General features: G+C 48.0%; 1 protein-coding gene across 3 annotated transcripts in view; it reads left to right on the forward strand.

Annotated features, from left to right (window-relative positions):
- The window catches only part of RNF4 (ring finger protein 4), a 49,328-nt gene that overhangs the window by 18,188 nt on the left and 5,654 nt on the right, over positions 1–25,486 (forward strand). For 2 of the 3 annotated variants that reach the window (XM_017876259.1, XM_017876261.1), the window contains exons 2-4: positions 7,123–7,282; positions 14,216–14,330; positions 16,989–17,068. In XM_017876259.1, the coding sequence (XP_017731748.1) occupies positions 7,274–7,282; positions 14,216–14,330; positions 16,989–17,068 (204 nt within the window). In that variant the 5' untranslated portion in view covers positions 7,123–7,273. Of the gene's footprint in view, positions 1–6,593; positions 6,690–7,122; positions 7,283–14,215; positions 14,331–16,988; positions 17,069–25,486 lie in introns of all 3 variants that reach the window. The other variant, XM_017876260.1, reaches the window with a different exon arrangement.

Below are 25,486 nucleotides of genomic sequence, written 5' to 3' on the forward strand. Positions count from 1 at the left end.
AAAGTGCTGGGATTACAGGCTTGAGCCACCGTGCCCAGCCGTTTTTGTCATTTTTAAGACAGGGTCTCACTCTCACCAAGGCAGGAGTGCAGTGGCACGGTCATGGCTCACTGCAGCTTCAACCTCCCACTCTCAAGTGAGCCTCCCACCTCAGCCTCCCAAGTAGCTGGGACTAGAGTCGCACACCACTGTGCTCGGCTAAGTTTTTGTATTTTTTTGTAGAGATGGGGTTTCCCCTTGTTGCCCAGACTGGGACACTGACTTGTTAGTTTACCTTCTAGGTAAAGTGTTGAGCGTTGAAGAGGGTCTAGATTAGGGCTTCTGGATGCTGGATTTCTCCACCAAGATGCAGGCCCCTAAAGAGCTGGGTTTGGCTAGCCCTTTGGTGACAGCTTGTATTGCTCCTTAGCCCACAGATGCATCTGACTAAGGATGGAAGAACATGTCTGTGTGAGGAGCCTGGAGCCGGAGACAGGGCTGTTTGAGAGGAGGCCGCCTCTGGTGTGCCCTTAAGAGAATTCCCATTGTGGGGCACTGCTCAGCTACTCCCACCTGGTATGGGTCAAATAATCAGATTTGTGAGCGTCTCACAACCATCTCTATAGCCCAACCAACCCTGGATTCTGGAGAGTAGAGGCAGCTAAGCTGCTAGATGGTCTTCTCTGGCAGGCTCTGTACTCAGTGGCCATTTACGCCAGGTAGCTTGGCAAGCCTGCCTCCTGTGCTGACTGTGGGCCCTGGGGAAGTGTCGAGGATGTTGACGGCCTCTAGCATCTGAAGTACACCTGCCCATCGGCCTCTGAAGGAGTGGATCCTTAGATTTCCTTCATGATCTTACCCTTTCTCCTGGCCTCCAGAAATTACGTTGTTTTTGCATGAGGCGCCAAAGCCTAGGCCATCTTGGCTGAAAGATGTGAAAGCCCTTTGCTCCTTGCAGGACCCTGGGGATTTTGGTGGTAGCCTGATGGCTGGTGGCAGCTTAATCAGGGCCATAAGATAATTTTATGGAAGACCTGGTTACTTAGCATCTGAACCTGCCTCGTTGCCTCTCTGAGCATAGTCTGCTGCTTTCTGCTTTGATCAAATTCATTCCTCTTGTCCCTGCAAACCTTCAGGGGAGGCCAATGTTCGAGGCCCCTGAGCCTTAGGAATAAATAACTCTGGGTGAGAACTGCCTGTCGTTGGCTCTGTGCCGGCTTTCTTCAACCTCCTCTGAGTCCTCCTCTAAGTCTTAAGCCGTTGTGATTAGCTACATCCTGCCAAGTCTCTTCTGGAAATGAATAAAGCCCTTGCTAAGAGCCGGAAACATTGGTTCCAGTTCCTCCTGGGGTGAAGGTTTGTTGTGCCTTTATTGAATAGCACTCATACCTGTAAGAAGAGACATTTTCTTCAGCCCTTCTGATACGGATACTGATCTGTTTATTACTTAATACGCCGATCATCTGTCCAGCTAGGATATATGCTCCTTGGGTGGCTTTTTGTTGCTGTTTCCCATTCCGTTCCTAGCCCCTGGAGCAGTGCCGTACCCAGACTGGGCACCTGCGAATAGTTCGCGAATTAGCTGATAGAGTTGCCTTCTGGGTGCTAGGAACCATACTGGGTGTTTCATTCAGCGGCCGCTGGTTCCACAGAGATGAGGTGTTCTACTCAGTTAAAGATGAGGACACTGAGGCACAGAGGGCAAGTATTTGTCCAAGGCTGTAGGGCTTATTGGCCAGCCACATCATTGCTGACCACTTACCACATACCCTCATTTGTATAATGAGCAAGAGGCTTGTGTTTCTTTTGAGTATTAAGGTGTGGTTATTGATATGACTGAGGGTATCAACGTTCCGTTTAAGAGGTGTTTGTGACCAGGTGCAGTGGCTCACTCCTATAATCCCAGCACTTTGGGAAGTCCAGGTGGGCGGATCACTTGAGGTCAGGAGTTGGAGACCATCCTGGCCAACATGGCAAAACCCCATCTCTACTAAAAATATAAAAATTAGCTGGGCATGGTGGTGGGTTCCTGTAATCCCAGCTAGTTGGGAGGCTGAGGCACGAGAATTGCTTGAACCTGAGAGGTAGAGGCTGCAGTCAGCCAAGATCACACCACTGCACTCTAGCCTGGGTGACAGAACAAGACTGTCTCAAAAAAAAAAAAATTATGTGTTTTTATTTATTTGTTTAATTTGAGACTGAGTTTCACTCGTCGCCCAGGCTGGATGCAATGGCGCGATCTCAGCTCACTGTAACCTCCGCCTCCTGGGCTCAAGCGATTCTCCTGCCTCGGCCTCCCGAGTAGCTGGGATTACAGGCGCCCACCACCACACCCACCTAATTTTTGTGTTTTTGGTAGGGAGTAGGTTTCCCCATATTGGTCAGGCTGGTCTTGAACTCCTGACCTCAGGTGATCCGCCCATTTTGGCCTCCCGAAGTGCTGGGATTACAGGCGTGAACCACCATGCCCGGCCCAGTTCTCTTATTTTCAGTGGGTAATTGTATCAGACCCTGCCTCCCAGGCAGGATTTGAGGGTTCTGTGTACCTGATGTAGGGCTGGGCTAAACAGAAGAGCTTCTCGTTAGAGCATCTCCCCATGGACTGGCTGCAGAGTTACAGCATCATTCTGGTTCTGGTGTGCTCCCCACTGCCCCTTTTCCGCTGACTCACTCTTTGCTCATAAGAATACAGTGATAATGAGATACAGTCATAGAATTTGGTTCCAGTCTAACCCTCTTCCTGTTTCCTGCCCGCCTGACAGTCTGTCTCTGTCAATTAGCAGGCTCTTTTATATATGATAGAGACACATGCACATATGAATACACAGTCTCTGACCTACAGTGGGGTTTTTTTGTTTTTTGTTTTGTTTTGAGACAGAGTCTCGCACTCTCACCCAGGCTGGAGTGCAGTGGCGCCATCTCAGCTCACTGCAGTCTCCGCCTCCCAGGTTCACGCCATTCTCCTGCCTCAGCCTCCCGAGTAGCTGGGACTACAGGTGCCTGCCACCACGCCCGGCTAATTTTTTGTATTTTTAGTAGAGACCTGGTTTCACCGTGTTGGCCAGGATGGTCTCTATCTCCTGACCTTGTGATCCGCCCGCCTCGGCCTCCCAAAGTACTGGGATTATAAGGCATGAGCCACTGCGCCCGGCTGACTTACAGTGTTTTATTTAGGATTTTTCAACTTAAGATTTATTGGGAGTTAGCCTCATTGTAAGTCAAGGAACATCTGCACATCATATACATATATACCATAAATATACATAATTAAATGTCATACTCCTGCTAGAGTGGGGGGGTCAATATCTGAAGTACTTATAATAGCTTTATGTGGGGGGATCCTCTAAGAATAAGAGAATAATTACGTAGACCTTAAATAATAAATCTGTGAGAATGAAGAAAGCCCCGAAGCCCTCCCAACTTCCACCCTGTCAGCCACCTCTCTGTCCTATACTCTGTCCTATACTCTGTCACTACCCCTGAGCCTCACGGCTTTCTTCACGCCTGGTCTACCCTGAATCTCCTCCTTGGTCTATAGTCTGACTTGTTCAGTCTCCCATCTGTTCTCTTCGGCACCTTTGTTGTCCTCAGTTCTCTCCCCGCCTCCACACAGTGCTTGTCTGGGACATCCCTCTTCCCTTCTGCCCACCCCACCCACATACATTGTTTCTTGACTAACACCTCCTGTCACTTTATAGGCTCCATTCAGTGCCGCTTCCTCTAGACAGCCCAGCTTGATCCTCAGTGCAGTTAGGCTGGGACTGCAACTCCTTTGCTGCTGCTTCCACTTGATTAGGTCACCAGTGTCCCACTTCCGTATCTGAGCTCACTGGCTGCCTTCTGGTTCCCCAGCCTGTGCATTGCAGCTGTTCACTGCTTCTTCCTCCTTGAAGAAGGAGGTTTTGTCTAAGTGACAGCTCCAGGTTCTCCTAGCTTTGTTTCTTTTAAATTCTCTTTTACAGATTCTATCTACCTGCCTCCCCAAGTTTTCACAGATTCTGAAATCTCTATGTCCATCCCAGTTCTCACTCTTGAGTTTCTGACTACCTTTGGCCCTTTCTCCCTGGGTATCTCACACCCCACTTTTCTAAAACTACGCTCAGCTCCTGTTTCTATTCTCCCTTCCCTCATTGGGTTTTGTGATATCACTCTTGCAGGGTAAGAAGCTAGATAACCTTGTCATGAGTTGTTTCTCCTTTCACCTTGGAACTTTAGGAATCCCTAGCATCTGGCTGTCTTGACCATCCCCAGTCAGGAATGACCACTTCTCTACTTCAGCTCCTCTTTTCTTAGTGGCGGGGGTGCCATCAGCACCCCACTCTTACCCTCATTTATTCCTTCAATAAATGTGAGCATCCGCTTTGTGTAAGGTCTTAGCTAGGTACAAAGTAAATAGAGCCCTGTCCTCGTAGCATTTGTGTAAGTGAGAGCATCCTGGACGAGAGGCTGGAGGATGGTGGGGCCCTTTCCTGAAATGGAGTGTATGTTGGCGGAAGGAGGAGGCATGAGGTCCTTTTGGAACACACTAAATTTGAGATATCTGAAAAATCACCATCAGTGTGCCAGCTAGTTTCTAGAATTGATGTATTTGATTCTGGCACTAACATACCTATTTGAGGGTGCGGGTTTTGGTGTCAGACTGCCCTGGTTTAAGTCTAGGCTCTGTTTACTAGATGTGGACGACGTTGGGCAAATTACTTAACTTTAATCCTTAGCTGCTTCATGTGTAAATGGGGACCATAACAGTGCCTATTTCCTTACTGGGTGATACGAGGAACACATGTGGTAGTATTTAGGAAGCACAGTGCCTTGTGCAGATGCATAGAAGGCACATCTCAGCTGTTGTTAGTTTTCTTATTCCATTGGACTCTCACCTACATGATCCAGAACCCTTTGTAGTTGGTGAGGGCTACTTTCCCATGACCCCTAAGGTCTCCATTCACTCTGCATTTCTACATCCCCACTATGAATGAGGCAGGGAGGTATGCAGCCCCTTCTTAAAACTGGGTGGGAGGTCGGGCGTGGTGGCCCATGCCTGTAATCCCAGCGCTTTGGGAAGCTGAAGCAGGTGGATCACCTGAGGTCAGAAGTTTGAGACCAGCCTGACCAACCTGGTGAAACCCCATCTCTACTAAAAGTAGAAAAATTAGCTGGGTGTGGTGGCACACGCCTGTAATCCCATCTATCTGGGAGGCTGAGGCAGGAGAATCGCTTGAACCTGGGAGGTGGAGGTTGCAGTGAGCCAAGATTGCACCACTGCAGTCACTCCAGCCTGGGCAACAGAGTGAGACTCCGTCTCAAACAAAACAAAACAGTGGGATGTGATATCACACAGCGTTTTAGGGCTTGAGCAGAAGGTTGGAGCTGGGCACTGGGAAGGTGGATTTGGAGAGACTACCAGCCTGTGCTGTGGGGCTGAGTATGTTGATGGGTATGTGTCAACCCACAGACCCTGAGCCTTTACAGTGTGTCTGCACTGCTCCCAACACTCTCTTCTAATAACTTCTGGAATCCTCACACACCATTGAGGTAGGTGCAGTTCTGTTCTATAGACAAGAAATGGGGCACAGAGAAGTTCAGTACCATGCCCCAAGGTCACAGGTTGGGGTTCAGGTACCTGGATTTTTTTTAGATGGAGTTTGGAGTTTCGCTCTCGTTGCCCAGGCTGGAGTGTAATGCTATGATCTCAGCTCCTCCACCTCCCGGGTTCAAGAGATTCTTCTGCCTAATTCAAGAGTAGCTGGAATTAGAGGCATCCACCACCACTCTCGGCTAATTTTTTGTATTTTTTAGTAGAGATGGGGTTTCACCATGTTGGCCAGGCTAGTCTCAAACTCCTGGCCTCGGGTAATCCACCCGCCTTGGCCTCCCAGAGTGCTGGGATTACAGGTGTGAGCCACCGCACCCAGCCGGTGCTTGGATTTCAATCCCAGTTGCCTGGCTCAAGAGATACGCCCTAATTGCAGTGCCAGCCTGGCTCCACACACCATGCTTAGGAGTTAGGTCTTGATAAGGAGCCAGGGAAAGTTGCTGTGGCAAATGTTTTGGAAAGATGGCCTGGCAGTAGGGTAGATGGGCACCCAGGGACAGGAGACCCAGCATGAGCAGGCATGGTAATGGTGCAGAGAAGGATGACACGGCAGCAGCACTGGGGATGCACAGAGGGTGGATATGAAGAGCGTTCCTGTTGTTTCCGCCACCTGGATCCCTTTCACCTGTGTCTGCTTTGCAACTCCATCCCATTATGCTACTTCAGTATGTACCATGGTGTGGTCTCTGGAACAGCAGCACCTGGGAACTTGTTAAGACGTGTAAATTGGAGGGCCTAGCAGCCTGGGCTTAACAAGCCCTCTGTGGGGGAGCCTGATATAGGCTCCTGCTTGAGAAGCACTCTCCTAATCTAAGCCGCTAGCACCCAGCAGTGGGTGACCACAAGGGTCTTGTCCTTGCTTTGGCTGTCTCTTAGTCCCTCAGCCTTGTCCTGTGCTCAGGGCTTGTGGCTCCATTACCCACTGCATTGCTGACACTGAGTTTGCCGTGTTCAGCCTCACTTCTCAGTGAAATCCAAGGGCCTGTCAACCTCTGCATCTGGTGATTTCTCTGCCTTTACGCAGAGCTTCTACTTGGCTGCCTAGTCCACAGTCTCCTGGTTCACCGTTCACCTGGTCCCAGCGACAGAAGTCTCAGCTGGACACACACCGTGCTTTAGAGTGAGTGGCTCTTGTCTCCTCAACTCTAGACGGCAACAGTGAAATTGTGGGAAGAGCCTGAGGCTCTGAGCTCTGTTTGGCCTCAGAAGCTCTGTCCCTTCCCTTCCGGTTACGGTTACTGAGGAGTTGGTGTGGTTGTGTGTGGCAGTCCTGACTTGCACCTCTTCCCAGGCGTTAGCACAGTACCTTGCCAAGATGGCAGGAGCCAGAAAGGAGGTAGCATAATAATTACGCTTGCAGGCTTTGGGATCAGGAAGTCCTATATGCAACAAGAATGCTTGCTTCCTAAGATGAATATAGAATTAAGGATGTCATTGCGTAACATATTCAGCGAAGAACCTAGGGACAGAAAGGACCAGTATATTATCGAGCTGAGCTTTGTTTCAGTGATGTAAGTGGCAGCATTTATCAAATCAGTATCTTTGTTTTTCAGGACTTGAAAATACTGGAAATCTGTCCGGATCCAAATTCTTTTGCAAGCCAGATGAGTAACCAGACGGCATGAAAGGTTGAGAACATTTGTCTTCCCTGCAAACCTTGGTATAGATCACGTCCTTTTCTGTAGGTTGGCACCAAAGAGCACAATGAGTACAGTAAGTTTTATCTCTTGAATTTGTGATTTTTTAGGGCTCATTAACTACCTTCTTCCTTATAGCACATGAGTGAAAGTGAGTTCCATAATGGCACTTCAAAGTAGCCCCACTTCTTGAAGGAGTGTGTGTAGGATCTTTCTGGTCGTTACATCAGTTCACTTATCGACACTGAACTGAATTCCAGCCATAAAGGGCAGTGCCCAGAAGACAAAAGGCTAAGAAGGAATAACTTAGGGTTTGGTCATCTCAGACCTTCACAGCAGTTGTCAGTGTCATAGAAATACTAAAACTTTTTGCTTTTTAGAATTATTTATAGACTGGGCATGGTGGCTCACACCTGTAATCACAACACTTGGGAGGGATTAAGGTAGAAAGATCACTTGAGCCTAGGACCAGCCAGGGCAACACAGGCCCCATCTCTACAAACAAACAAACAAAATTGAGCCAGGCGTGGTGGGGTGCACCTATAGTCCCAGCTACTTGGGAGGCTGAGGCAGGAAGATTGCTTGAACCCAAGAGTTCAAGGCTAGCTATGATGACACCACTGCACTCCAGCTGGATGACAGAGTCAGACCCTGTCTCTATAAAAGTATTTCCACCCAGTTTTCCATTTTTCCTTCTATTTTGTTTCCCTGTAACGTTCTTGGTTCATTCATTGTGAGCATGATAGTAATGATCCATAGTGGAAAGTTTCTTATATTCTGTGACCAAAGTTGATGTCGTCATTATAATGACTATTTTAAGGCTAGGCGGCCGCGGTGGCTCAAGCCTGTAATCCCAGCACTTTGGAAGGCCGAGAACGGGCCCGATCAACGAGGTCCAGGAGATTCGAGATCCATCCCTGGCTGAATCGGTGGAAACCCCGTCTCTACTAAAAAAATACAAAAAAAATATAGCCAGGCGACGAGGCGGGCGCCTGTAGTCCCAGCTACTCGGGAGGCTGAGGCAGGAGAATGGCGTAAACCTGGGAGGCGGAGCTTGCAGTGAGCTGAGATCCGGCCACTGCACTCCAGCCTGGGCGGCAGAGCAAGACTCCGTCTCAAAAAATAATAATAATAATAATAATGACTGTTTAGAGCTTTTGTTTATTTTCTGAAACAGGGTCTTGCCCTGTCACCCAGCCTGGAGTGCAGTGGCCCGATCTTGGCTCACTGCAACCTTCACCTTCTGGGTTCAAGTGATTCTTGTGCCTCAACCGTCCACATAGCTGGGATCACAGGCGTGCACCTCCCCGCCCAGCTGATTTCTGTATTTTTAATAGAGACAGTTTTTGCCATGTTGTCCAGGCTATTTTTGTTTGTTTGTTGAGATGGAGTCTCTCTCTGTCGCCCAGGTTGGAGTACAGTGGCACTGTCTCGGCTCGCTGCAACCTCTGCCTGCCGGGTTCAAGCAAGTCTCCTGCCTCAGCCTCCTGAGTAGCTGGGATTACAGGCACCTACCACTATGCCCAGCTGATTTTATATTTTTAGTAGAGACGGGATTTCACCTTGTTGGCCAGGGTGATCTCAAATTCCTGACTTCAAGTGATCTTGGCCTCCCAAAGTGCTGAGATTACAGGCATGAGCCACTGTGCCCAGCAGTTTTTGTTTGTTTTTAAAAGATAGGGTCTCTCTCTGTCTCCCTATCTGGAGTGCAGTGGTGTGATCATAGCTCACTGCAGTCTCCACAACTCCTGGAGTCAAGCAGTCCTTTCACCTCAGCGTCCTGAGTAGCTAGGATCATAGGCATGCACTATCACACCTGGCTAATTTTTAAGAAAATATTGGTTGGGCGTGGTGGTTTACACCTGTAATCCCAGCACTTTGGGAGGCCAAGGTGGGCGGATCATGAGGTCAGGAGCTCAAGACCATCCTGGCTAACACGGTGAAACCCTGTCTCTACTAAAAATACAAAAAATTAGCCGGGCGTAGTGGCGGGCACCTGTAGTCCTGGCTACTTGGGAGGCTGAGGCAGGAGAATGGCGTGAACCCAGGAGGCAGAGTTTGCAGTGAGCTGAGATCACGCCACTGCACTCCAGCCTGGGCAACAGAGCGAGACTCCGTCTCAAAAAAAAAAAAAAATGTTTGTAGGCATGGAGTCTTGCTTTATTGCCCAGGCTGATCTTGAACTTCTGGCTTCAAGCAATCCTCCCACCTAGGCTCCCAAAGTGAGTGACCATATCCAGACTGCTCAGAGCTTTTATCACATCTGTAAGGCAGCTCTGGTTTGGTGTAATTCAGGTTTCACGTGGAACCCCTTGAGCTCTAGAGAAGATTGCCTGAAGGTCCCCCTGTCCCAGTTTATTCTCTACTGACAGAGTTCCCACCGCAAGGTGGTTTAAATGATCTAAACTCTAAAACAACTGTTGTCTGAGATCCTGAATTCCTTGTCAGACAAACCAGATGTGAAATAGCCTGCTGATTTCTTCCAGTGCTCCAGAGATGCTGTGAATGGTATGGGAAGATGGATGGTGGGGGCAGGATGAGGCTGAACAAACAGCTCTCAGAGGGAACGGTCATGGAAATGCTGGTCACACCCTCTGAGTCCTTTGGGTGCTCACCCTCTTCTGTTACTTCCTGGCCATTCCTGGCCCCCATTTTGCTCCAGGGCCCACTTTTGATGGTGATACACAAAAAAGCCTGCTTCTTTGACCTCCCACCACCTTGGTGCTTCACCTGCGGGTTACCACGTAGCTCACCTATAGGGAAATAGGTGCTGTAAGCCTTACCTCTGAAGTCCCATCTCTGCTTAGGCTGAATCGGAACAGGCAAAACAATGTAGCCTTTTGTGAGTGTGTGTGTGAAGAAATTGGTTAAAATTCCTGAAAGTTATGGTGTGGTTATAGCTTATGTGGTTGTGATTGGATGGTCAGTTTTCACCAAAAGCTATGGACCTCTGAGGGCCCTGCTAGTAAAAAGGAGGAGAGTTATGACCAGAATTATGGGAGGGCGAGAGGGGAGAGTTCTGCAGATATTCCTGGATTTATTGAGCCTGTCTTGAGTGGTGCAGGGAAGCTAGTTGGGGGGAGGAGGAGGCTCAGAGAAAGCAGAGTGGGAGGGTGAAGGATGTCTTCAGGAAGGAGGTGACATTTGAGTGAGTTCTGGAAAGCTGTGCAAGAATTGGCCAGGTGAAGAAAGGGAGGGATGGGTACTCCAGGCAGGGAAGAAGCTCCAGATAAAGGCATGGAGGGGTCGATAGAGCAGGCAGGAAAGAGGATTCCTGAGGTTAGGGAGGGGTGGGAACGTTCCTGTAATTATCCATGAGGGGAGTTTTGGGGTCCAGGACCCATGGCTGCTTTCTTGGCTCCCTCAGTGGGGCCCAGAAACCACACAGGTAGCTGTGGGACATGAAGGTCTGCTTAGCAGTGTCTAGTAAGAAAGACTTGGTCTGCTACAGGCTGGGCATGGTGGATCACAGGAGTTCGAGACCAGCCTGGCCAACATGATGAAACCCTATCTCCACTAAAAATACAAAAAAATTAGCTGGGCATGGTGGCAGGTGCTTGTAATCCCAGCTACTCGGGAGGCTGAGGCAGGACAATTGCTTGAACCCGGGAGGCAGAGGTTGCAGTAAGCTGAGATCGTGTCACTGCACTCCTGCCTGGGCGACAGAGCGAGACTCTCTCTCAAAAAAAAAAAAAAAAAAAAAGACTTGGTCGGCTACAAGGGAAGGAGGGTACAAGGACAAAGGACATTATCAAAGAGAATGGGATTAATTTTTTTTTATTTATTTATTTTGAGACAGTAGTCATGCTCTGTCGCCCAGGCTGGAGTGCAGTAGGTGCAATATTGGCTCACTGCAACCTCTGCCACCCGGGTTCTAGTGATTCTCCTGCCTCAGCCTCGCAAGTAGCTGGGACTACAGGTGCGTGCCACCAGGCTTGGCTACTTTTTGTGTTATTAGTAAAGACAAGGTTTCAGCATCTTGGCCAGGCTGGTCTTGAACTCCTGACCTCGTGATCCATGAGAATGGGGTAAATAGTAAAGAGTCCTAAGTGTTTGAAATGCTTGTTTTCCGGTGTTGTAAAAAAAAATAGCATTTGAACATAAATTTAATATTTTTAGCAAGGCCATTTTTATACTTTCTACAGAAAGGGTACACTCACCAGTAGTTTTGCCGTGAGAGTACATTGAATAAAGGAGACAGGGTTGTTTATAACTTGGTGTGTTTACCCTACTGCTGTGTCCGGTTTTTATTGGCTGGAATGGGACCTCACGTTCTGTATTTGTCCCAACTGGTTAGTAACTTACAACTTTTGTTGTTGTTGTTGTTGTTGTTGTTGGCGGGGGAGGGGAGACGGAGTCTTGCTCTGTCCGCCTAGGCTGGAGTGCAGTGATGTGATCTCGGCTCACTGCAAGCTCTGCCTCCTGGGTTCACGCCATTCTCCTGCCAGTCTCCTGAGTAGCTGGGATGCCCGGCTAATTTTTTTTGTATTTTTTTAGTAGAGATGGGGTTTCACCGTGTTAGCCAGGATGGTCTCAATCTTCTGACCTCGTGATCCACCCACCTCAGCCTCCCAAAGTGCTAGGATTACAGGCGTGAGCCACTGCGCTGGGCCAGAACTTTGTAAAAGAGGCAAAGGCAGAGGAGAATAATCGTGCCGGGCCAGAACTTTGTAAAAGAGGCAAAGGCAGAGGAGAATAAAGGAATGAGGAAGTAACTTGTGGAATGCTGAGAAAGGTAAAAATAACCTTTAAATAAGGAAGAGAAACAGGGTATGATCTAATGCTTGCTTGGACTAATATAAGCATGCTAGGGTAAATATTTAGGCTAAATTGTGGGAGCTAAGAATATAAAGTATATTGATTTCTTTATTATGGCTAGCAGATATTTAAGAATGTTAGTATAGGTCTTTGAGTAAATTTTGCTTTTAAGAGAAGTTACTATTTATTTCTAATTAGATGGGGAGGAAAGTCTTTGAAGAGGAACCTCTACTTTTTACATAAGTAACCTAGTGGCTGCTGGGGAAACCCTTCAAACACTAGGCAGTAGAACTCTGCTGAGGTTGTTGTCAGCTCCCTTGAGGCCAAGAGCAGCTGCTCACTTGGGAATTATGGCTGCTGTCACTTGGCCTCTGGGCCCTCCTGGGGCTGGTTTTGTGCTCCTTAGTCGGTGGGAAGTTGCTAGACCCAGCTTCATTCCCAAAACATCTCAAGCTGCCATTTGATAAGAGTAGCATTGCAACACAGATATAATTAGGCTTATCCCTGTTACCTAGCGTGGGCTTGGCTGGGTGGTGAGTGTTCCTAGATCTTGTATGAATCTCACTTGCAATATCTGGTCCTTTCAGAGTTTCCTGGGACAGATTGACCCTAGTAAGGCTAAGGAATTGGGATAATAGCATATTCCAGCTCTGCACAGTACTTTACATACATGATCTCACTTAGACCTTATAACAGTTCTGCAAGGCTGGTACTGGTGGGGAACTTGAGACTTAGTAGTGCAGTACTTGTCCAGATGGTCCAGAGTGAAGGATAGCAGGACAGGGCACAGGGGAGAAGAGCACAGAAATACACAGTGGGAATAACAAGGCGACAGGCTCTGTTGGGAGGCTCTGTCTCTTGGTTAAGGTGGAGGGTATTCTGAACTCGTCTTTTGGGACCAGCCAGCCCAGAAATGGGCGGAGCATATTGGCAAAAGGCAGCCTAAGGATTTGGAAGAAAGACTGGTCAGAGCGTCAGTTGCAGATCAGCCAGTTGAGAGCCTGAACCTTCCGGAAGACATGGCTCTTGGGTAGCCACTGGGAACAGGCTTAAAACAGGTTTGGTTCTCTGAGTTCTTTGTGGGGATGATTGTCTGGCGTGAATCACAGTTGATAATACCCTGAAAGGTTCAAGGCCACATTTCCCGGGGGAAGATGAGCTTTCCACAATGTATAGAAACTCAGAAAACTCCAAGTTCTTTATGCTAAGAAACGAAAAGGGCCCAGAAAGGCTGGACACAAAGTCAGGGAAGAGACATTGATAACTTTTGGTTAAAGGGAAGGGTTTCCAGCCTTTTGGCCAGGGCATCCACGACAAGTCCAAATCCAGACTTGCCCTGAAGCTTTTGTAAAGGGATGCATGGTGTCCCTTTTGACGTGCCGATAGTTTTTTGTTTTTTCGGGGTTTTTTGTTTGTTTGTTTTTGAGATGGAGTCTCGCCCTGTTGCCCAGGCTGGAGTGCAGTGGTGCATCTCAGCTCACTGCGAGCTCCGCCTCCTGGGTTCACGCCATTCTCCTGCCTTAGCCTCCCAAGTAGCTGGGACTACAGGCGGCTGCCACCACGCCCGGCTAATTTTTTTTGTATTTTTAGTAGAGAGGTGTTTCACCGTGTTAGCCAGGATGGTCTCGATCTCCTGACCTCGTGATCCGCCCGCCTCAGCCTCCCAAAGTGCTGGGATTACAGGCGTGAGCCACCATGCCTGGCTTGTTTTTGTTTTTTTGAGATGGAGTCTCACATTGTCGCCCAGGCTGGAGTACAGTGACGTGATCTCAGCTCACTGCAACCTCCACTTCCCGGGTTCAAGCGATTCTCCTGCCTCAGCCTCCAGAGTAGCTGGGATTACAGGTGCCTGCCACCAGGCCCAGCTAACTTTTTGTATTTTTAGTAGTGATGGGGTTTCACCATGTTGGCCAGGCTAACCTTGAACTCCTGACCTCATGATTCTCCTGCCTCAGCCTCTCAGAGTGCTGGGATTACAGGCATGAGCCACCACCCCAAGCCGACCTGCTGATGGTTTGATAAAACAGAAGTTTTACTTTCTAGAATTTCTACTGTTGTATGTCTTGGATGATTTCTGTCTATATAAGCGTTCAGTATTCTGGAATCTCAAGTTTTGAAAGGAGCCCTAACTTCAAGTCTACTCACTGACCTGGTAATGAGGTGAACCGTTTCTGTTGTTGCCCCTTTAGTTCTTCCTGAAACCCTGACATTCTGGTGTTCATGTGACTATTCTTTCCCCCTTGCTACTCAGAGAAAGCGTCGTGGTGGAGCAATAAATTCTAGACAAACCCAGAAGCGAACTCGGGAAGCAACCTCCACCCCCGAGATTTCCTTGGAAGCAGAGCCCATAGAACTGGTGGAAACTGGTAAGATTGCCAGGGACACTACAACTGTGGGGTGTTAAAGTGGAGAGAGGTAGCTCACTGTGCCAGGGTGAGCTATTAGAAGGTGTTTTCAGTGTCTTTAGAAGGCCTATGCAATCTCAACTCACCATTTACAACTCAAAGCTTCACAGATTCTGAAATCGCCTCTCAGCTGGTTTAACTATTCAACTCTGATAATGTTTAGCAGTGGGGTAGGACCCATTTAAAAAAGAAAAATCTCTAGTGCAAACGGGATAGCCCACCTTTTCTTTTTGAAATTACATACCCAATTTGCTTGACCTCATAAAGGACTTGGCCTTCCTCTTCTGGTTTTTATTAAGGCACAAAATCACCCAAGAAGGTAAACTTGTCCACAGAGCTCCCTGTGTTGGAGCTTGGTGTAGGCAGAGTCCAGATTGGATTTCGCCTTTCTGCCTGCTCAAGAAGTGGTTGCTGGCCCGCCTGAGTGAAGTCCCTTTGCTCTGTACATACTGTTTTTATAACTAGGATATCTGCAAACTGGCGTTTTAAACAGAAGCAGCTCAGTGCACGATAAATTTCATGGGCCCCCAGGAGTAGTGAAGTTCTCCATGTGGTCTCTGAGTTTCACTTCTGCAAGTGAATTCTTGACAGCCTTGACATGAGGCTAAGATCCTGGCTCTAGACCAAAAAGGAACCAACTGCTTTCCAGCATGGCACTTGTCATCCTCTAGGCAGTCTTACCCTGTGCATGCTTAGGGCTGCCCATTAGAGCACTGTTTTGTTTTTCTTTTTGTTTGAGACGGAGTTTCGCTCTGTCACCCAGGTTGGAGTGCAATGGTGCCATCTCGGCTCACTGCAACCTCTGCCTCCCGGGTTTAAGCGAGTCTCCTGCCTCAGCTTGCCAAGTAGCTGGGATCACAGGTGCCCATCACCACACCCGGCTAATTTTTTTGTGTTTTTAGTAGAGATGGGGTTTCACCATGTCAGCCAGGCTGGTCTCAAACTCCTGACCTCAGATTATCCACCTGCCTTGGCCTCCCAAAGTGCTGGGATTATCAGCATGAGCCACCATGCCAGGCCTAGAGCACTCTTTCTGTAAGAGCCCAGAATTGTGTTCACCAGAAAGAGAATGGTTCAATAAATTGTTGTGTATCAGTATATGGACTGTTGGGCAGCCCTTCTTTTCAATAAAGAATGCAATCATGTTATATAAATTATATTGTATATATAAGGTTATCATGGTTTTTATTCTTGTGAAACTTTATGATACAAGAAAATAAAACAGGCCGGCCAGATTGCTTGAGCCCAGGAGTTCCAGACCAGCCTGGACAACATAGCAAGACCCTGTCTCTACAAATAAAAAAATTAGCCAAGTGTGAGAGGCTGAGATCAGAGGATCACTTGAGTCTGGAACATTGAGGCTGCAGTGAACTGTGATCGTGCCACTGCACTCTAGCCTGGGCAACAGCAAGACCCCACCTAAAAGATAAATAAAAGAAGTTACGTTAGGCTGGGCGCCGTGGCTCGCGCCTGTAATGCCAGCAGTTTGGGAGGCCAAGGCGTGTGGATCACCTGAGGTCAGGAGTTCCACTGTGCCTGGCCCATTTAGTGCTTTTAAATATTAATAGTAATCAGAAACAAAATGGTTGTGAGTCATTTTTTACTTTATATAAATGGAAGTTGTACATTAACTGTTTGATCCATGTCCTTCTCACCTTCATCCTGTGCTCACGTAGACATCACAGTATACCCTAAGGGCTGAAAGGCAAGCTTCACAAGAGATGCAACCCATTTTGTGTGCTGAAGTTCTAGGGACCAGTAAATATCACTGTTATTCTCCATCCAAGTAGGGAGACACTTGGGAGATAAATGGAGATTAAAAGTTTGTCCTTGGCTGGGCGCGGTGGCTCACACCTGTAATCCCAGCACTTTGGGAGGCTGAGGCGGGTGGATCACAAGGTCAGGAGTTCAAGACCAGCCTGGCCAAGATGGTAAAACCTCTTCTCTACTAAAAATACAAAAAAACTTAGCCGGGGATGCTCCCGGGTGCCTGTAATCCCAACTACTTGGGAGGCTGAGACAGAATTGCTTGAAGCTGGGAGGCGGAGGTTGCAGTGAGCCGAGATGACGCCACTGCACTCCAGCCTTGGCAACAGAGCGAGACTCTGTCTCCAAAAAAAAAAAAAAAAAAAAGAGTTTGCCCTAGATCCCTAGATTAACCAATGAAGCTACTAAACTAAGCCTGACTTTTGGTCCTTAGGCCAGGTGAGAGTGGTCTGCTTCCCCTACTGGGAGGAGCAAAGGTTTCAGGCTGGTCCATCACAAAGAGAAAGGCCCAGGGCTGGGCATGCATGGTGCCTTCTCCCAGATGGGGCACAGAGGCATAGCCGTGTGGAAGTGGGTTGCTGTGGAATAGAGGTGTTCACATGTGCACACATATATAACTGCCAAGGTACATTTGTAAAAACCCATACATCCCCACTGAGAGCAGAATTCTGGAAGGGTGTTTACTGGCTTTCCCTCCTGAAGGAGGTGTTGGTCCTGGTGCTCTTTGCAGTGTGTACTTCAGGATTATTTCAGTTTGGGGTAAACGTATATTCCATTTGCAGTCATACTAAAGGGTAGAGGGATACAACCTTATTTTCCTCTTAATGCTTGTTGAAATACTTTCTTTTGAAGCTGGAGATGAAATTGTGGACCTCACCTGTGAATCTTTAGAGCCCGTGGTTGTTGACCTGACTCACAGTGACTCTGTTGTGGTAAGTGTTGGAGTGTGAGAGTCGGCTCTTTCTTGGGTGTGGGTCCCTGGCCAGTGCCAGCATCTGACATCCATGGTCAGAGACTACAGGTCAAGGTTATAGCTTATGCTAAAGAAGTTCATGCATCTTGTGGCATTGAGCTTTTAGAAAGAACCTGTAACAACAATAATAATAAAGAAGTTCATGCATTCAGTGACGAGAGCCCAAAATGAAAAATGTTTCAGGAAAAATTTGTTATGGCCTTGTTGCCTATGGAGTAGGTCTGTGTAACCTGACCTTGCCACACCTGGGCACAAAAGTGATTTGGGGAAAATCTCAAGGCCCCCACATCTGCCTTCAGTCCCTGATTACACAGTTTATACCAGCTGTGTGACCTTGGGCATGTGACTTAGCCTGATTCACTTTCCATGAAATGGGGACAGGTCACTCATGTCAGTAGGGCATGGTGTAAGAGATCTTACGAGAGATGCCATGTTTGAGTGCCTGACACCTAGAATGGTGCCCAGTCACTGTGAGTTTATGCCCTCCCACCTGAAAGGAAAGAATGTTGGCTCAGCACTGCCAGTGGGAAATCTCTCAAGTTCTAAAAGCACCTGCTGTTGAGCATGGTCTCAGGGGATGCAGGCTCCCTGCGTTGCCACCTGATGCCTACTGTGTCCTGATGCCAGGGAGGCCGGAGTCCAGGAGGCTGCCTGTGTCCCTGTCCCATGGCACTGGTTGCAGACTGCAGGGGACGTGTGTGTTGCGTGTCCTGCCTGCCAAAAAGGAGGCCTTGTCTGGTCAGAGGACACATGGAGAAGCTATTTCTAGTAGACCTGTTTCATGGTACATTCAGGTCTGGGAGTCTGGTCAGCATCCTAAGTGCAGGTTTGCCTCTGGAAGATGCCACTTGAGCGTTTTCTGCCAGTGTGCTCGGACTGCAGGTCGGGGTGGGGCAGCAGCACACTTGGCAGTATTGGCAGTGGGGTGGTAGGTGCTGCTGAGGAGGACTGTAAGGGCTGCTAGTAGCTGAGTCTTCGCCTTGGCCCTGGGCTCACTGGTGTTCGGGTTGTCCTGTCTGGCTGATGCCAGGGTATCTGAACAGGGACACACCATAGGTGTTGCTTCTTAGCTGTGCTGAGAACTTCAGAATAGGGTTGTACTGAGAAGTTTCAAGACTTCAATCCATAGAAAAGGGCAGGGATGGAAAACCATCTGAGATAAGCAGCAGTGGGTTTAGTTGTAAGTGGTCTCTGCTTAGGTCTCATTAGTGTTTTCTCTGAGGTACGTATACACATATGACTTTGCTTATCGTCCCTATGTACTCCATGGAGTTCTGGAAAGATAACTAATTTGGTATGTTAGTTGAAAGCTATAGCACAGTCACTGATTTTTTTCCCCTGTTTTTCTTTTTCCCAGCTGACACCTTGGTTTCACCAGTTGCTAATTAAAGCTGGAAAGTGGTGTCTGCAAAAGTTTTTTTTTTCCTTGAATACTCCGTGTTCACCAGTCTTCTTGGCCTTCTTTCTCTCTGCCGGACCCTGAGGAGAGAGCTAGGATTCTGACCACAAGAAGGCAATTACTGATTGACTTTTGTTGGCTGACAAACCAACATCATTTCCCCTTTCACACTTGTGTTTTCTTTTGCTTTAGAAACAGGATCTCAGACTGGGCGGGGTGGCTCACGCCTGTAATCCCAGCACTTTGGAAGGCCGAGGTGGGCAGGCCACGAGGTTGGGAGTTTGAGATCAGCCTGGCCAACATGGTGAAACCCCGTCTCTACTAAAAATACAAGGATTATGGCGGGCACCTGTAATCCCAGCTACTCGGGAGACTGAGGTAGGAAAATTGGTTGAACTCAGGAAGCGGAGGTTGCAGTGAGCCAAGATCACGCCACTGCACTCCAGCCCGGGCGACAGAGTGAGATTCCATCTCAAAAAAAACAAAACAAACAAACAAAATACAAAACTTAGCCAGGCGTGATGATGCGCACCTGTAATCCCAGGTACTCGGGAGGGTGAGGCAGGAGAATTGCTTGAACCCAGGAGGCAAAGGTTACAGTGAGCTGAGATCACGCCACTGCACTCCAGCCTGGGTGACAGAGCAAGACTCTGTCTCAAAAAGAAAAAAGAAACAGGGTCTCACTGTGTTGCCTAGGCTAGAGAGCAGTGGCATGATCATACCTTACAAATGCAGCCTCCAACGCCTGAGCCTACGTGATTCTCCCACATTATCCTCCTGAGTAGCTGAGGCTACAGGTGCATGCCACCATACCCTACTAAATTTGGGTGGGGTGGTGGTGGTTATTTTTTAATATTTTTGTAGAGACAGGGTCTCACTGTGATGCCCAGGCTGGTCTTGAACTCCTGGGCTCAAGCAGTCACCCACCTCAGCCTCCCAAAGCACTAGGATTACAGATGTGAGCCACCACACTGGCCAGCTTTGTTTTGTTTTGATGACTAAACTGCTCTTGCTACAAGGGCTTCCTCTCTGCACTACCCTACTTTCCTTCTGTTTCCCTGGGCTAGGGCTCCATGTTGTTAGTCCTATTCCCTATTAACCTAGGGCTGCCTGGTTAACCTTTATAAGATCTGCAGTCATTGGGAGACCCAGGGACCGGGAATATTGGCATTGAGGGAGCTGCCCTGGAAAATGGATGGGTGGCCAGAGAGAGAGCTGATAGGTAAAAGGGAGATACTCCTGGCTTGGGAGGCAGGAGTCTTAGGTTCTGGTCTGAGATCTACTGGTCAGTTTGATCAGTGGATTTATCTCACACTGTCCTTAGTGTTCTCAGCCACAAAATAATTGTTTTGGACTTGATAGCTCTTGCTAATCATTCTCCACTTATTTTTGGTTTTAATAAGTCCATTTAATAAATGACAGTTTATGAATTTACACTGAGACGTATACCTGAGTTTGGAATTCTGCCTCTCTGAGCGAATCTGTTTGGGAGGCCTCTAATGCTATTCACTGAGGACAAGGGACATCTATAGATGGATCATATATTCAGGGTGACCCTAGACTCCACCTGCAGGAGAGTATAAAATGGATAAATGTATTCTTTCTGGAAGTGGGGTAACCTTCCTTAGCAGTTCCACCAGGACCTATTGAATAGCTTGAGTGCACTGCTTTAGCTCCTGTAGCTCTGTACCTTTAAGATAGGAATCCCTGGATACCAGGATCCAGAGGTAGCCGTCAGAACATCAGGGAACCCTCTAAACTTCGTGCCTGTGGTCCCAGCTACTGGGGAGGCTGAGCAAGGAGGATCTCTTGAACTCAGGAGTTCAAGGCCAGCCTGCGCAGCGTAGTGAGACCCTGTTTCCTTCAAAAAAGAAAAATAGACTGGAAACTCTGCATGCAGGTGTGCACATTCTTCCAACTTCTGAAGGAATTCAAAGCCCCTGAAATATGAAGGGAAATGAAAAATGTGGTAAGAGGCAGTGAGAGACTTTGTTCATCTCGCTTTATTACTTTCCCTCAAAATGAACTTTCATTTTTGGCATTGCATTGCCTAAAAAAGGCATCACTGCTGTGTCCCGAGGTGTGAGTGTCTTTGATTTTTAGTCTGGATAAATGCCAGACTATTTTCTAAAGAGGGAGCAGTTCACATTCGTGCCAGTGTTTGAGGTTCTCCACATCTTCGTGGCCACTTTTAATTTTAGCCATTCTGATGCTTGTCCAGTGGTGTCTCATTGTGGTTTTAATTTGTGCGTTTTGATTACTAATGGGATCAAACACTTTTTCATGTTTATTTTTCTCTTTTGTGAAGTGCCTGTTATAAAACTTTTTTGTTTTATAACCTTTTTTTTTTTTTTGAGACGGCGTCTCACTCTGTCACCCAGGCTGGAGTGCAGTGGCGCAGTCTCAGTTCACTCAGTTCACCTCCACCTCCCAGGTTCAAGCGATTCTCCTGCCTCAGCCTATTGAGTAGCTGGGATTACAGGCACGTGCCACCATGCCAGGCTAATTTTTTGTATTTTTAGTAGAGATGGGGTTTCACCATGTTGCCCAGGCAACTCCTGACCTCAGATGATCCACTCGCCTTGGCCTCCCAAAGTGCTGGGATTATAGGCATGAGCCACTGCACCTGACTGTTGTATACCCTTTTTTTTTTTTTTGAGACAGAGTCTTGCTCTGTCGCCCAGGCTGGAGTGCTATGGCGCGATCTCAGCTCACTGCAAGCTCTGGTTCCCGGGTACGCACCATTCTCCTACCTCAGCCTCCCAAAAAGCTGGGACTACAGGCGCCCACCACCACGCCCGGCTAATTTTTTGTATTTTTTAGTAGAGACGGGGTTTCACCATGTTAGCCAGGATGGTCTCAATCTCCTGACCTCATGATCCACCCGCCTCGGCCTCCCAAAGTGCTGGGATTACAGGCGTCAGCCACCGCGCCCGGCTGTATACCTTTTTTTAATACAACTTTCGTATATAAACTTTTTTCATCATAAATAGGACTTTTTGCTGTAGCACCTGTCTCATCCCAGTAGCTTTTCCAGAACTGCCGTCTTCACCATAAAAGCTCCCTACGTTTTCCCAACGCAAACCTGAGTGTTTTCAGCATTTTCACTTTTCTAACAGAGACATCATGGAGGGGATAAATAGATTTGCAGGCCTTTCTGTGTCTTCTCCAATGCTGTCTGGAATAATTTTCTCTACCACTTCTTTTCAAGTTACTTGTCTGCATCTCTTGGGTCATAATTTCCATCATCTTAGAACTATTGGTGCTGAGGTTTTCTCTAACCATTGGTAGTCTAGACATCAACATGAGCTTCAATCATGGTCTGCCGTTGTTTTTTTTTTTTTGACCCGGTGTCTCGCTCTCACTCAGGCTAGAATGCAGTGGCATGACCTCAGCTCACTGCAACCTCCGCATCCTGGGTCCAAGCAATTATCCTGCTCCTCAGCCTCCCGAGTAGCTGGGACTGTAGGCATGCACCACCACGCCCAGCTAATTTTTATATTGTAAAGACAGGATTTCGCCATGTTGTCCAGGCTGGTCTCGAACTCCTAACCTCAAGTGATCTGCTCAGATGGTCTGCCATTTTTAAATCACAGAACACATTTTGTCATGGGTAAGACCCATGCATGGAAGCTAGGCAGTTTTTGCCCTGAACATCTTGAACAGTCAACTTGAGTTTTCTGCAAATCAGCAAGCCTTCAAACATAACCCTTGAGGCCATCAGACACAATTTTGGTTCCTTGAGTCCTATCAACTTTTTAAATTAAATAGTTGAAGAAATTGAACTAGAACAAAGAAAACCATTGGTTGTCTTCTTCCCCCCCGCCCCGCCGAGACAGAGTCTCTCTCTGTCACCCAGGCTGGAGTGCAGTGGCACAGTCTTGGCTCACTGCAACCTCCATTTCCAGGGTGCCAATGATTCCCATGTCTCAGCCTCCTGAGTAGCTGGGATTACAGGTGCATGCCACCATGGCCAGCTAATTTTTGTATTTTTAGTAGAGACAGGGTTTCACCATGTTGACCAGGCTGATCTTGAACTCCTGGCCTCAAGTGATACACCTGAGTCAGCCTCCCAAAGTGCTAAGATTACAGACGTGAGCCACCATGCCCAGCCTCCTTGGTTGCTTTTTAACAGCAAATCATTTTTTTTTTTCTGTTTTGTGTGCCTTTTCCAAATTTGTTGAGTTTTTTTTTTTCCCTTGAAACAGGGTCTCATTTTGTTACCCAGGCTGGAGTGCAGTGGTGCCATCACGGCTCACTGCAGCCTGTACCTCTTGGGCTCAATTGAGCTTCCTGCCTCAGACTCCTAAGTAGCTGGGACTATAGGGGTGTGCCACCATCCCTGGCTGATTTTTTATATTTTTTTGTAGAGACAAGGTCTTACTATGTTGCCCAGGGTGGTCTCAAACTCCTAGGCTCAAGTAATCCTCCCACCTTGGTCTCCCAAAGGGCTGGGATTATAGTTGTGAACCACTGAGGCTGGCGTTGGATCACTTCATGAGCATTTTCAGTATGCCCATCTCTGCTCTGGCTAGAAGCAATGCAGTGGTAGAAAAGAGACTGGCACCTCTCTTCAAGGAATCGAGATTTTTTAGGGGGAAATTATTGAAAATGTTACTTAGGCTGTTTTTCTTAAATTTCCAAATATTGTCTCTTAGTAAGGTTGATTTTTCTGGAATCTTTTTTTGGTCTGTTTCTACAGTGTATTAATAAGTCATACTATTTGCGTTTTATTCTGTATCCTGCCTGGTTTTCCATTTATGAGACTCTGTAGAAAGGATGCTTGATATTTCTGGAAGGAAGGAAGGAAGAGACAGAACCCTGTAGATCTCTGGGTATAAAGGACACAGGAGGCACACTGTTGGAATAAGTGAGCCAGCCCAATTCTATAGGAAGAAAGAAGAGCTCAGAAAAGCCCAAATATCATATCCAGGAATTAGCCAAGATGGGTTGGCTGCTCAGCTAGAACGTGATTGTCAGCACTGATCTTCCCGACACTCCTGCCAGTGCTCTACGTAACAGGCATCAGTAACTGCATGATGTGTGTAGCTGCTGGACATCGAGTAGCCTTTTGTGTGCACAGTGCTTGGAGATGGCTGTTTCTCCAGTGGAGCAATGTGCAGCGCTGTGAGCTGCGAAGTTGTCTAAAGCAAGTGTGTCTCGGTGCTCTTGGCTGGGTGAACATTCCTAGAAATGCCAGGGGCCAGCCTGAGTGCACGGGACCCCAGTGATTCCTATACTTGTTTCTTTCATGCAGAGGTGTTCTGAGGCTCACCTGTGCTTTTAGAAGCACAAAGGGGCTTCGAGTGACCAATCAAGTGTGCCTGCTGCAGGCCCACTTGTCTCTAAATGCTCTGACCTGTGGACTCTTCTCCATCGTTGAGAAGAAGCTAGAGTAAAATAGAATGTTTGAGAGAGTGAATCTTCTTCTTTTCTTTTTTCTTTTCTCTTTTTGAGACAGGGTCTTCCTCCGTTGCCCAGGCTGGAGGGCAGGGGCCCAATCTCAGCTCACTGTAGTCTCAACCTCCCAGGTTCAAGAGATCCTCCTGCCTCAGCCTCAGGAGTACTGGGACTACAGGCACTCACTGCCATGCCCAGCTAATTGTTCGTATTTTTTGTAGTGACGGGGTCTCGCCATGTTGCCCTCCCAGGATGGTCTCGACCTCCTGAGCTCAAGTGATTCAGCCCACCTTGGCATCCCATGGTGCTGGGATTGCAGGTGTGGGACACCACGCCCAGCCCAGGAAGTGTGAATTTCTAGTCTTGGGCTAGCTTACCACAGCACTAATTAAACTATTCAGTCCAGGGGATTAGTTCATTGTTATTTCAGTTTCGGTTTTTCACTTATCTTAAAGGCCTCTCAAATAGATTAGAGGCCACAGAGCTTGTATTGCACCTCTATCCATCTCTCAACTCATCCAGTAGGCGTTTATGAAGCGCTGGTACTCTTCCCCTTGCACCCATCTTCTGTGCTAGGCAAGCACTGTGCCACCTGCAGGGCCGCAGCTGTGAGTTAAGTACATTACAGAGTTCTTGAGATGTCTACAGGGATTCTGGAATTTGATGTGACTCGGCCACTGGGTGGAGGGAACACCAGTGATCAATACTGTATTGTCCACCAGCTGAGAGGCCAGGCTGTGATGTGTGTGTGTTTGTTTGAGATGGAGTTTCACTCTTGTTGCCCAAGCTGGAATCCAATGGTGCGATCTCGGCTCAGCACAACCTCCGCCTCCCAGGTTCAAGTGAGTCTCCCGCCTCAGCCTCCCAAGTAGCTGGGATTACAGACATTACGCGCCCAGCTAATTTTGTGTTTTAGTAGAGACGGGGTTTCTCCATGTTGGTCAGGCTGGTCTCAAACTCCTGACCTCAGGTGATCTGCCCACCTCGGCCTCCCAAAGTGCTGGGATTACAGGCGTGAGCCACCGCGCCCAGGCTTTTTTTTTTTTTCTTTTCTTTTTGAGACTGTTTCACTATTGTTGCCCAGGCTGGAGTGCAATGGCGCAATCTTGGCTCACTGCAGCCTCCACCTCCTGGGTTCAAGTGATTCTCCTGCCTCAGCCTCCCAAGTAGCTGAGATTACAGGCGCCTGCCACCACGCCTGGCTAATTTTTGTAGTTTTAGTAGAGATGGGGTTTCACTATGTTGGCCAGGCTGGTCTCCAACTCCTGACCTCAAGTGATTCACCCACCTCCACCTCCCAAAGTGCTAGAATTCCAGTTGTGAGCCACTGCGCCTGGCCTGTGGTGTCATTCTTATGCTGAAGACTCATCTGTAAGCTGTTTTTCTCTCACTGAAAGTGGGGACAGTCAGAATTGTTACCAGTGAGGAAACTCTCTGGCCACCCTGTTCTTATGCACCCAGTAGTTATGTGTATATCACCTGCTGCTTGCCAGCAGCCCCTGGGCTCAGTGCTCAGGACAGGCCTCAGTTTGGCACCATCCAGGGGCAAACTGGGTATGACTCACAGGAGACCATAAA

This window comes from Rhinopithecus bieti, unplaced genomic scaffold (assembly GCF_001698545.2).
Source record: "Rhinopithecus bieti isolate Rb0 unplaced genomic scaffold, ASM169854v2 scaffold_9581, whole genome shotgun sequence".
NCBI classification, from domain to species: Eukaryota; Metazoa; Chordata; class Mammalia; order Primates; family Cercopithecidae; genus Rhinopithecus; species Rhinopithecus bieti.